The sequence below is a fragment of the Chrysochloris asiatica genome, unplaced genomic scaffold (assembly GCF_000296735.1).
Source record: "Chrysochloris asiatica unplaced genomic scaffold, ChrAsi1.0 scaffold00124, whole genome shotgun sequence".
NCBI lineage: Eukaryota > Metazoa > Chordata > Mammalia > Afrosoricida > Chrysochloridae > Chrysochloris > Chrysochloris asiatica.
In genome coordinates, this window is record NW_006408642.1 from 3,218,371 (window position 1) to 3,232,318 (window position 13,948).

The 13,948-nt window shown below is 38.9% G+C and overlaps 1 protein-coding gene across 1 annotated transcript in view; it reads left to right on the forward strand.

The window, feature by feature from the left end:
• Positions 1 to 13,948, forward strand: part of NKTR (natural killer cell triggering receptor) — a 50,898-nt gene that overhangs the window by 2,873 nt on the left and 34,077 nt on the right. Inside the window, exon 2 of the mRNA XM_006868764.1 lies at positions 10,394 to 10,468. Coding sequence (XP_006868826.1) covers positions 10,394 to 10,468 — 75 coding nt within the window. The remainder of the gene's footprint in view (positions 1 to 10,393; positions 10,469 to 13,948) is intronic.

The following is a 13,948-nucleotide window of genomic DNA, read 5'->3' on the forward strand; positions in this document are numbered from 1 at the left end:
GAGGATTTTTGTTTTCTTCACACTGAGATGCAATCCATACTGAAGGCTGTGGTCTTTGATCTTCACCAGTAAAGTGTTTTGTTGTTGTTAAGTAAGTATTTTAAGTCCTCTGAAATTTTGTTGTGTTCAGCAGGTTTTAGTTTTCTCTCTTTAATGTGTTGAGCCTTGGTGGATTTAAACCCTTATTCTATATAGAGAAACTTTTAAGAATTAGAAAGTAGCCCCTTGAAAAGTAGAAGTAAAATTCACAAAGATTCTTTATCATGCTGAGTACTGTTTTCATAGTACATGTTCAGGTTTGCAAATAACTTTTCTTATGAAAACTTCAGAACTTAACTGGCAAATGTTGAATGAACTTTAGCCCCCAACATCCAATAAAATTCATTATAATACTATTGTGGTAGAAGTGATGGTGTTCTTGAAAACACTGACTCATATATAAAGAACAAGAAAGCTTACACTGTTTTAAGTTGAATTATTTGATAACTGGCCAGTTCAAATGGCCAGATGTCAGCAGTTTGAAATTACCAGCTGTTCCACGGGAGAAAGATGAGGCTTTCTGCTCCTGTAAAGATTTATAGCCTCAGAAAACCTGTACAGGGTCTCTGTGAGTCAGAACCGACTCTACGGCACATAACCACCACCACCACCACCAATGTTGAATCAGAAGTCCTGGTTTGGTGGTGTGGGTAAATGCATTGGACTGCAAAGTCAGTCTGAACTGCATGGTCAGTGATTCAGGGTCGCTCTGGGTCGGATCTGACTCAACAACACTTAACAAAAACAACAGTGTTAAATCAGAGTCCTAGTATGGCACTGTGGGTTAATGAGCTAGACTGCAAAGTTGGTTTGAACCGCACGGTCAGTGGTTCAAGCTCTCCAGCCACTCCTCGGAAACTGTATACAGTCGCTATGAGTCAGAACAGATACAACGGCACTTAACAACAATTAACAAGTGTTAAGTCAGACTGGTCGTATAGGGCTGTAGGATCGAACCATAAAGTCAGCATTTCAAATCTCCCAGTTGCTCCTCAGAAACCTTATACAGGGTGAGTTGGAACCATCTCTACAGCACTTCACCACCACCACAACATATACAGCATTGAAATTAGGAAAGGTGTGTTCCAGGGCTGTAGTCTTTCACCGTGTTTATTCAATCTGTATGTTAAGCACATAATCAGAGAAGCTGGATTATATGAAGAACGTGGCATCAGGATTGGAGGAAGACATTAACAGTCTGCGATATGCGCATGATACAACCTTGCTTGCCGGAAGTGAAGAGGATTTAAAATACTTACTAATGAGGATCAGAGACTAGATTGTAGTATGTATTGTACCTCAATGTAAAGAAAACAAAAATCCTCACAACTGGAACAATAAATAACTTCTTGGTAAATGGAGAAAAGATTGAAGTTGTCAGTCATGGAAGTATCAGCCAAGAAATCAAATGACATATTGCAAATCTGCTGCGTAAAACCTCTTTAAAGTGTTCAGTAGCAAAGATACCGGTTTGAGGACTAACGTGTGCCTGAACAAAGCCATGGTATTTTCATTGACCTCATCTACATGTGAAAGTTGGACACTGAATAAGGAAATCTGTATAAGAATTGATGCATTTGAGTTATGGTGTTGGAAAAGAATAATGAGAACAAACAAATTTGTGTTGGAATAAATCCAATCAGAATGCTCCTTAGAAGCCAGGATGATGAGAGTTCATCTCTCGTACTTTGGACACATTGTTAGGAGGGACCAGTAACTGGGAAAGGACATTATGCTTGGTGGTGCTGGTTGTTGTTAAGTGCCATCGAGTCCGTTCTGACCCATGTTGTTATGTGCTGTGGAGTCAGTTCCGACTCATAGCGACCCTGTACAGGATTTCCGAGGCTGTAAATCTTTATGGGAGCAGAAAGCCTCATCTTTCTCCCGTGGAACAGCTGGTAGTTTCGAACCGCTGACCTTACAGTTCGCAGCCTGATTCGTAACCACTATGTTACCAGACCGACCCTGTATAGGGTTTCCGAGGAGTGACTGGTGAGCTTGAACCGCCGAACTTGCAGTTCAAACAGCTTTGCAACCTGGCGCATTAACCTACAGTGCCACACCAGGACTCCCTGTGGAGTGTAGTTCTACATTAAAACACATAGGGTCACCATGAGTTGGAATTGACAATGATAACTGGTTTACAGATTACAGATGTCATCAAATAATGCTTTTGATTTGTAGAGTTAATAAATCACTGGCTCCACTTTGCTAAGCAAAGATCAGAAGTACTGATAAAAATTGAGTGGAATACAGCATAGTACATATTCTTTTCTATTAGTGTCAATGAATGTGTGTATGTTTTATAGCAAATTGGTTTTCTTTAAAATTTGGAATTCTAAATCTACCACATGAATGCAAGTATATATTAAAAGAGAAAAAAATCTTTATATGTGAGTTTTTTCTGTGAATCCAATACGACAATTCCTATTTGAAGTAATTATAAAACTGCTCCTTGTAAAAAAATTTTACAAGTGCTTTAACTGTAAATTGTATTACTTTCTAGATATGTAGGACTATGAATGTTGTCTGTTTCTCTTGAATGAGTTTTAGTTGGTGGCTCTTAAGAAATTGGCCCATTTTATGTACATTGTTGATTTAATTGCATTTTTTTTTCCATTTTCATTTTTAACAATTTATTGTGAATGGGATCCAGGTTTACAGAACAAATCCATTCAACAGTTATGGCACAATCCCCACACTGTAGTATCACTCATCCCACTTCCTCCTGCTTCCATTCCTCCTCCTTTCCTAACCCATCTGAACTTTGCCCTTGGATAAATGCTGCCCTTTTGATCTCAAATGGTTGCTTATTCTAAGGAGTGGTGCCTTGGTAGTGTTGCTGTTCACTTTATAGACCTGCGTAGTGTTCGGCTGAACATTGATCTAAGGGGTGAGTTCATTTGCAGACCTGAAAGATGACTCAGGGCCATAGTCTTGGAGGTTCCACCAGTCTCTGTCCAACCAGTAAACCTGTGTTTGGGTTGTTTGTTATGTTTTGTCTTTTTGTGACTGGAGTTTGGTTCTACATTTTTATTCCACTCTATCCAGGACCTTCTAATGTGATCTTTTTTTTTTCTTTTTTCTAATATGATCTTATTCAGAGCAGTTGCAACTGGAAGTTGGGCACCAATCTGTTCTTCTGGTCTCAGGGTTGTGGAGGCTGAGATTGGTGTGGTAAATTTGTATGTTGGGCTAATTGTTTCCAGGTGTCTTTGATTTTCTCATTCGTCTTTACTCTAGATGGGAAGAGACCATAGTTGTACCTTGTACCTTGGATGGCCATTCACAATCTTTTAAGACACTGTTGCTACTCACCAAAGTAGGATATAGAACACTGTCTTGAGGATTTTGCTATGTCAGTGACCAACATGTCCCCAGAGGCCATGGACCTGACCCCACAGGCCAAGGAACTCATTTCCTCAAGGATGCTTGGTTATATGTAAAAGTTTTCATAATTTTACCCTCTGTATGCACCACTACATTCATGGATATATAAATACACATGTAAAATCTATCCTCTGCCAAACCTGTGCATATTTGTGGGTGTAGTCCTACTTACCTTCCCTCTCCTGTTCAGCCTGCCATCAAGTTGATTCAGATTCATAGTGACCTTGTTTAGGGTTTCTGAGGAGTGGCTTGTAGGTTTGAACTGCTATCCTTGTGGTTAGCAGAAAACCTTGTGGTTAGCAGTCCAGTGCTTAACCTACAGGGTTGCTTTAAGTTGGAACTTGCTTGCCGGGCACTTATCATCAACAACAAAAACATCCTTTTAATAAATGTGGAGTTTGTAGTTGACATCTCTTCTTTTGGTTTTGAATCTTTTTTTTTTTCTTGGTAAAGGAGCTCTGGTAGCGTAGTGGTTACGAATTGGGCTGCGAGCTGTAAGGTCAGCAGTTCAAAACTACCAGTGGTTCCGCGGGAGAAAGATGAGGCGGTCTGCTCCCATAAAGATTTACAGCCTCAGAAACCATGTGTAGGTTCTCTATGAGTCTCAACCGACTCCACGGCACATAACAACAACAAATCTGACTTAGAAGTTTGCCAATTTTATTATCATTTCAAAGAAGCTGGCTTTGGCTTCACTGATTACTCCCCGCTTTCCTAGTATTGTTTTTGGTAAGATGTAAGATAAGCTTTGGACTGCTAACTGCAAGGTGGCAATTCTAACCCACTAGATGCACCACGGGAGAAAAGATCAGGTTTTCTGCTGCTGTAAAGGTTTATGGTCTTGAGAGCCCTTAGGGCTGCTGTGAGTTAGGACTGACTCAGTGGCAGTGAGTCCTTTTTTCCTAGTTATTTAAAGTGAAAACTTGGAGTCCTTATATGGTGATGTAGGATAAGCACTCGACTGAAAGGTCAGTTTGAACCCACTAGGTTGGCTCTTCAAACCCACCAGTCACACATCAGAGACCCTATACACGGTTGCTAAGGGTCAGAACTGACTCAATGGCACTTAACAGTGAAGTGAAAACTTGATTGTTGATTTGAACCTTTCTTTTCTAATAACAATATCAAATGTCTCTCACTCAAAATAGCTCATCCTTGAGAGTCATGTGGGGTCTGATTTGTACAGCAGGAACAGGTGCAGCTCCCTCCTAGCTCAAGCTCACCTTGGGGCATAAACTCATGAACAGAGTAGCTGAAAACCAGTATCTGCATTATTGAAATCATCTCCTCCCCTTTTATATGCTTTTAAGTAAAATGGTCTTCAGTGTACTATTGCCTTTATAATAATGTTGAGGAGATTAATTCAGAAATACAACCACCTGTTTTATAGCTTTGTGTTTTTGTAACATGAATGTAATTGGATGAATTAATTAAGGACCAAAATTTTAATTAGGCAGTCGGCTATTTGTGTTATAACACAGTCAGATAACCAGGTGGGAAACTAGTAGCATGGCCAGGACACTAGTCTGCTGCTTGTCTGCCCTAAAAGTGATTTGGAAGGTTACAAGAACTGTGTTTATGACAGTGCCGGGAAGGGGAGCAAAGATAAGGTGTAAGATTTTCTTGCTGATGTTCAGGGTATAACATACCTGTGGAGCCCAAAACATGCCTTTGTTATTGATACAATTAAAATAAAGAGTTTTTATTACAACCTGAAATTTCCTTGTCCCTTACTCCTTTTTTTTCCATGGAAGCAGTTGGTTTTAGACATGATATTGGAGAATGCAGTGTTTTTTAAATCTATAATGCTCTGACAGAGCACCTGGATTTGTAAAGCATCTAGCATAGCATGTGAGCCAGTTTTTAACAATGTGTGTGGTCTGATTATTGCATGGCCACAAGCGAGGGTACAGAGCCAAGTCAGGGACGTTCATAGTAAGGTATTATGCAGACAGACGTTTTAGATAAAGCCTTTTTGATTTACATTTTAAGAAAAGGCTTGTTTCAGGTTTCTAAAGCAAAAGGGAAATTTTCTCTTTTTTTTCTCAGGTCAAGGAAATCCCAGCAATAATACCAACCCTGACTGGATGATCTTGAGGCAGATTCATTTGGGCTTTTATAGGGACTCAGAGGAGAAAGTTCACTTCCTTGTTATTGTTGTTGTTATCACGTTAGCCCCCCAACTCCTGGCAACCCCGTGTACTACGGAAAATCAGCTGCCTGAACTGTTGTGATCCTTACGGTTTTTCATTGACTGACTTTTCTTCCTAGTCCATCGTAGTCGGAAGCTTTGCTGAAAGTGGTTTTGCACCATTAGCAACATGCACATTCCTTTGTCTTTCCTTCCTTGTCAACAACTCCTCCATTGTTTTTTCCCCCTCTGTTTTTGACTTTAATATAGGCTGACTGTTCTTTATCTAACCCCTGCTAGTTTGAGTCCTTTTTCTCTTCTGTTATTTTTCTACTTTTGTTGGTGTTTGTCTGCCCAAGTTGAGAGGAAATTCTGACATTGGTGGTGTGAACTAGTTTTCCAGTCTAGTTTCTTGCTTTCTTATTTGTACACCATTTGCTTAGAGTTTTGAGGAGAATGGAGACCAAGGTTTGTTGCCTTTGGCCTCTGGAGAGTCTTACAGATTTCCAGAGGGTATGTAGTTCACCCTACACTCTCGTAGGGCACTGTACTTACATAGGCGTCACAAGTCAGTCCTGACATAAGCAGAATACCTTCTTTTATTTTTATTTTTTCCTTTTCATTATTATTACCTTTTATTATCAATAAGGAACCCTAGCGGCATAATGGGTTGTGCATTGGGCTGCTAACCCAAGGTCAGCAGTTTGAATCCATCAGCTGCTGCAGCCTTGGAAGCCCTGTGTAGGGTCACTGTGAGTCCGAATCGACTCAGTGGCCATGCATTTGGTTTGAGCTTTATTATCAATATCTTTATAAATACTATCTGTATTTGTCTTTGGGGATTGAATAAGAATGGTAACATCAGCAAATCATGCACTACAACATTGTATGTAGTACACATTACTAATGAGAAGATGTTTAAATAAATGTTATTCATAACAATTCAAATAAATCATAAGTGGGGACTACCTATATACCTGAGAATGGAGTTGTTAGGTCATATGGCAATTCTGTGTTTAATTTTTTGAAGAACATGTAGTTTTGTTTACATTGGTGAACTATTCAGGCTAAATAGAAAATGTCTGTTGCTTTTGAGGGTGTTATTTTTATCTCATTATTTTTACGGCTAGTTCAGTGTTCAGTGTAAGATAAATACCTCTGAATTTGTTCTTATAGTTTTATTCTGTTCTCAACTCTTCCATTTGTCGATTGAGTGCCAAGTGATGCTGCCACGTACGTCAATCTCTGGTTGTTGTCTGTTCTTGTTGGTTCTCTGTCCACACAGCTTCCTTTAGGATGTTCATCGCAGGGCTGGCTTTGGCAAAATCCCTTAGCTTCCATTTATCTTGGACTGTTTGGATTATACCATTGGATTCGATTGACATCTTTGCTGGGTAGAGGATTCTTGGCTGGCAGTTTTTTTTTCTTTCAGGGTTTTATATATGTCTCCCCATTGCCTTCTTGCCTGCATGGTTTCTCTTGAGAAACCCAAGCTTCATCTGATTTGCTTGCCTTTATATGTTTCACTTCTCTTTTCCCTAGCTGCCTTCAGGATTTTGTCCTTATCTTTGATTTTGTAGAGCTTGATTATTATATGTCTTGGCGATTTTCTTTTAGGGTCTATCCTTCCTTGGGTTCGTTGAGCTTCTTGGATTCTTATGTTTTCACTTTTCAGAATGTTAGGGAAATTTTCTTTTACAAGTTCTTCAACTGTGTCTTCTGTGGACTTGTGTGAATCTTCCTGTTCTGTAATGTCGATAATTCTTAAGTTATTCCTCTTCATGATGTCCAACATGAATCTTAGACCTTCCTCAGATTTTTTTATCCTTTTTTCTGCTTGTTCTTCTGTCTCAGTGGTATTGAGAGATTTATCTTCCAGCTCATTAGTTCTGGCTTCTGTTTCTTCAGTTCTGCTCCTTTGCCCGTTCAGTATATTGTCCATTTCTGATATTCTATTGTTAATCGTTTGGACCTCTTTCTGTAGGTTTTGAATTGTTTCCAACGCAGTATCTATCTTGATAGTTCCTGTAACGTTTTCCTGACTTCTTCCTTATTTTTCTCAACTCCATTGTAAAGTGTTTTGATACATTTTATAATCATTTTTCTGAATACCTTCTCAGGGATTTCCAAAGCCTCCCCTCCTTCCATTATAGACAGAAGGTCTATTTCCAACTCATTTGTCTCAGTCACTTTATCTCGGTATTGGACATGTGATGATACGGTCATCTGTTTCTCTTTTTTGGGCATATTCAGGAGTTATCTATGGCCTTAATACTTAGATGGGTATGTATTTTGGTATTTTTTATGTGTTCTGATTGCCTCCAGGTAGATGTGATCAGGAGATGGGATTCCCTTCTCACTCTTCTTGAGAAATTTCAAGATGCCCCTCTTGGTCGTTGTGATGTAACTCAGGATTTAATTTTTGGCCTATTTCCTTTTTAGTCTGCCTGTCCTGCTCCGCAATCCCTGTTTAGACCTTTTTCATAGTGATAAACGGTTCAGGGTTGGCTGTAGCTGTTTTTCACTGCCATTTGGTGTTAAGTGGAAACTGTCCCTTTAAATTTCGAGGAGATCTGTGTGTATGCATCATAGAACCTTTCACGGGTGATGGTGGGGGTGTCCACTTGCTCAGGCACCCCCTTCTAATCACCAGAATGGAGGTGTGCAGGCAGCAAGTGACCACTAAACAGATAGAAAAAAAAGAATGTCCACACCTTTATCTCTGTGGTTCTGTCAGGCATCTATGGCTGCTCCTATCCTTCCCCTGCTTGGTCTTTCCCAAGATGGCCGCTCAGGGAGCAACTGAGCACCTTGCATTAGAAAGCAATGGATTTCTTGCTTCTGCTATAAATTCCACTGGCTTTAAGCCTTCCAACTTTCTAAATATTTCTTTGTATGTGGTTCAGAGTTCTGGGACCATCCCTGAGCCTGCTTGGTCTGGTATTCTGTGTTGTTGCTGACGGAGCTCCTCACTGCACTTCTACCCTCTCTGCCATCTTGTTTGTTCCCTTAATAATTCTTTTATATAAAAGAATATTTTTGATAGTAATGACTGATTCTAAAAAATTACTGCTTCTGCTGTGTACTGTGTACTTGGTTTTGACTCATAGCAACCCTGAAGAGAGTTTCTGAGGCTCTAAATTTTTTCGGGAGCAGAAAGCCTCCTCTTTCTTCTGTGGAGTGTCTGGTGGATTTGCACTGCTGACCTTGCAGTTAGCAGCCCAGCATATAACCCACTGTGCTACCAGGGCACCTTAAAACATGACTAAATCTCACTACATTTTTGGTGTTTATTGAATAAAAAGTTTTCCTAAGAGCATATTCATTTTTTCCTTCAAAAGCATCTGTTTAATCTACGAATATCTTATGCATTTTAAAAAAACTGTAAATTGACTCTTATACATATTGTTACCTACTTAAAAGTCTTTTTTTTTTTTTTGCTTTCTTTTCCTATCTTTTTCTATATTCTTATAGCTGCTAAGATTAGATAGAAGAGTTTGAAATTGCTTTAGAATACAACTCTTTTTTTTTTTTTTTCAGTTTGGGTATGCACGGGTTTATTCTAAATAAAACATATTTAAACGTGTCTCGGTGTTCAGTGTATAGGAGCCATGGTGACATTACAGGACAAACACTGAACTGATAACTGTTAGGTCAGCAGTTCAAACCCAACAGCTGTTTTGCAGGAGAGAGATGATACTTTCTGCTCTGTAAAGATTTGTCACTTTGGAAACTCTTTACAGGGTCCCTATGAGTCGGCATCAACTTAATGGCAGTGGGTTTGCCTTTTTGGTTTGGTGATCAGTGCATGCTACAGACAAGTTGTATTTGAGTGCGTTCAACAAAAAAGGATATTTCTGTGTCATAAGAAAAAATATTTTAAGGCTAGGGCTAATGTCAATTTTTCAACAAAACTCAAGTGGACACCTTCCCAAATCATTGAAGCTTTGCAACAAGTTTGTGGGAAAACGACCCCAAATAAAGCCACAGCTTGTTCCTTTTCATTTCCTCTTTATTGGCAGGTGTGTTGTTTTTTTACTTTCTGCTTTCTCAGAGAAGAGAATGTGAATTTTAAGTGACACGTGAATGGTACAGTTAAGGAAATTGGCTCATTACAGTTCTGAGTAAAGCTAGAAAGCTGGAAATACAGGACAGACTTCCTTTTAGACAGTACTGGCTAGAGTGACTGTTTTATGGCATGATATGCTTGCATAATTGTAAGTCCTCAGGCATTGATCCATTGTGTTGTTAAATGCCTTTGAGTTGCTTCTGACTCATAGCTACCCTGTATAGGGTTTCTGAGGCTTTTAATAAAAATATTTGTGGAAGCAGAAAGACTCATCTTTTTCCCATAGAGTGGCTGACAGGCTAGAACTGCAGACCTTGTGGTTTGCAGTCCAGTGCTTATTTTATGGAGCCACCGTGCTCACAGATCCAATAATGTTGTTGTTGTTGAGTGCCGTCGAGTCGATTCTGACTCATAGCAACCCTGTATAGGGTTTTCTAGGAGCAGCTGGTGGGTTTAAACTGTTGACCTCGTGGTTAGGGGTATTGTATTAAAGTGGATCTAATAATATAAGTTTATTTTTAAACACTAAAATCTTAGGAACCTCATTAGCCACATATGAATTCTAACCAGCAAATGGAGTGATATTATTGTTGGTTGGTATTGCTTCATTAAATTCTTTTCCAGTAATTAATTTAAAAATTTTAAATAAATTACAAAACTGAACCTCCTGATTTGTTTATTTTGGGAGTGTTTATTTCTTTCTCTTATAAATCATATTTTTCATCGACTTGCTTACACTTTTTTTTTCATGTATTTTGTTTCAGTTGGTCGCATTATGTTTCAGCTCTTCTCAGACATATGTCCAAAAACATGCAAAAACTTCCTTTGCCTATGCTCAGGTGAGTGGATTATTATTTCCAATAAAGAGTCATAGCTATCAGTTTTACTTTGCTTCATAGAGCCGTTATTTTCTTGGGGAAAAAAAATGAGTTGTAAAATGAGTTTTGCAAATTAAAAAGATACATGTCTTCATTGATTTATGAATAACTCGTTGGCACTTAACAACAACAACATGTCTAAAATCAGGGGCGATTTCTTGAGGATAGGTAGAGAAATAAATGATCCCCAAAATGGAAAAGAATGAATTTGCTTTATGTAATGAAAGCTCTGTGCACTGTAGCTTATATTGTTGTTGTTGTTAGTTGAAATTACTTTAGCTTTATGTAAACCGGAACAAAATGTTTTCCCCTCCTGTGTCATCTTCATGATCATTGGTACATTTGAGTCCATTTTGGGTTAGAGTGGCAATCTATTTCATTGAGGGTTTCCTTTATTTTCACTTCTTCTTTACCAAACCTTGTGTCCTTTGCTAGTAATTGGTCTTTCCTGAAGATGTATCCAAACTAAGCTAGCTAAAGTTTCTTTATCTTTAATCTGAGGAACATTCTGTTTGTATTTCCTTTAAGACTAATTGGTTTCTTCTCCTGCAGCCAATGATGTATTCAGTATTCTTTGTCAACATCACAATTTTTTTCTAAGCCAAACTGCATCCAGCTTTATTAAAGACACTTGGTAAACCAACAATCATGGTATTTCAGGTACACAGGCAGACAGTCACTTAGAGTATACAGCAACTTTCAACTCCTTTCTTCAGTGGACTACCCAAATCAGAAAGCCACTATAAAATCCAGTGATGTGTTCATTTGATGGTCTAACACAGGGAAAGTTTAGAGTGAAAGTTGACATTTCAGATTTAGCATGTTGTTTAACAGCTTTTCACAAACCAACCCTGACTTTCGGAAAATGAAATTAAAATGGCACAATTATCAGTCAGAAAATTCACAGTCTAAAATGACGAACTGCTGCTCTTTTGAAGAGTGCCTTTGAGATGGCATCCCTGGATTGGAAAGTCCAGATTGCCTGGACATACTGATGACCAGTGTTTGGGGGTCAGGCCCAACAGGTCTCTTGAGTTTATGGGAGTCAAGTCTATGCTGAAAGCAGAGAGGGAGAAGAGGACAGGAAGAAACCAAAAAGGAATTTTAGTTTTTCCGTATCTTGAGGCATTTGTGCCAAGATCAGAAATCCCTTCTCCTGGGAACCAAGAGGATGTCTCTCCGAACTAGATGGGAATGGTTTTTTCTTCATTTCAGCCTAGCTTTGAAGATATTGTATTAGTGACATTTATCTCTTCCCCAAAAAAACAACAATAAAGTGTTCTGTGTACTAACTACATAACATCTGAAAGATAAAAGTAAAATAAAATTTTATGTTTTTATGAAACTTGATAAAAAGTAGTATTTCAAACTGTGCTGTCACCAGAGAAGCATACAGTTATCAAACATTCACGCACTTCACGTGTGACCTCCAGCACCTTCATCTCTCTGTGCTTTGTCTATTTTGGCATCTACGTTTTCTACAGGGTTAGTCCCATCCTTTTTTTTAACCCCTTTGAGTATGTCCTAGCCTGGGTTCACTAGAGAAGACAAACCAGTGAAACTTATATATGTATATATAAAAAGAAGTTTATATCAAGGAAGTAGCTCACATAGTTGTAGAGGTGGGAGAGTCTCAAGTTTGTGGATCAGGTAACCCAAGAGCAGTAGGTCAGATGCCACATAGATAGATAAAGTAGGAAGAAGACAGGCTGCTGACGACTCCCAGGATCAGCAGGTAATTAAATAGGCTGCAGGTTCAAGTTCAAAGAACTTGAGGTTGGAGTATGGGCCAAAAGCAAGATCCAGACCCAGCAGAGAAAAAGCAAGCTTTGCCTGAGGGTCCAATATATTGGAAGCATGCCACTTCCCAAAGAGACGTCCTTTTCATTGATTCATAGCAGACTCATCATAGAGTTGATTACATTATATTAGATTTTATGGGGGTTAACGACACCTCAACTGCCAAAACACAGAATCCTGGCCCAATCAAGTTAACACAAAAATTATCAGATATATTTTCTCTTCCTTCTTTGCAAGAACTTTATTAGCCTTACGCCCTGACTAGAGAGGAGCAAGTTTAGCAGATAACTTTGTGGCTTTCTTCTGTGATGTGCCCTTCACTTTGACTTTATTTTCCTTAGCATTCCTTTCAGCCTTACTTTGGGGCACATGGTGACGGCAGCAGGATGCATCAGCTGGATAATGTGGGGAGTATACAGGCTTTAGTCAATGGTGACAGTGGGATCATTGAGGATCATTCTTGTTTCTTAATATTACTCTACCAGCATCACAATTTGAATACGTCAACTCTTCTGTCTTCTTGTTTCACTGTTCGGCTTTCACATGCATATGAGGCAACTGAAAAGACCTTGACTTGGGCCAGGTGCACCTTAGTCCTCAAGGGGATACCTTTACTTTTTGACCTTTAAAAAAATCTTTTGAAGCAGATTTGCTTAACACAATATGGTTATTTGATTTCTTTACTGTTGCATCCTTAGACATTGTTGATTCAGGCAGAATGAAATTATTGGTAGCTTCACTTCTTTCTCCATTTATCATGATGTTGTTTATTGGCCCAGTTGTAAGGATTTTTTATTCATATTCAGGCATAATTTGTGCTGAAGGATATGGTTTTTGACCATCAGTAAGAGTTTCAATCATTTTCATGTTGGGCAAGCAAGATTGTGTCATCTCATATATTGCTAATGAGTCTTCCTCCAATTCTGATGATGAATTCTTAATGTGGTCTAGCTCCATTTTACTTTTTAACTTTTTACTGGGAGTTGATTAAAAATTTACAGAGCAAATCATTTTTCTGTTCAACAACTCACACAGCACATGACATGGATTGTAATTCCACATTGTAACAGTACTCTTCCCACTTCCTCCCTGTGCTTACCTTTTCCATTTACCTTCCTTTTCTATCCCTGCCTTCTAAGCTTTATTCCTGAGCAGAAGCTGCCGTTTTGATTCCCTGTAATTGATTGCCTTAAGGAGTATACCTCCCTTGTGTTACTTTATGTGTTTACTTTATGTGCCTGTCTGTTGACTGAAGGTTGAGCTTTGGGGTGAGTTCAGTTCCAGACCTGAAGGGTATCTAAGGGACATGGTTCCCAGGCTTCACTAGTCTCTATCTGACCAGTAAGCCTGGTCTTTATGATCGTGAATTTTGTTCCACTTTTTTCTCCCACTCTATCTAGGATCTCCTTTTGTGATCCCTTTCAGAGTGGATAGTCCAACTTCTTGACTTAATTATTTGTTCAGCGTACGCATTAAGTAAGGTGACTGAATACAACCTTGTTGTATACCTTTTCTAATTTTAAACCACACAGCATCACCTGTTCTGATCCCTATACGGTTTCTGCACAATTAAGTATTCTGTTTTATTCACAGTTCTGATCTTTGTTGTTGTTTAGTGCTGTTGAGTTAGTTCTGATTCAT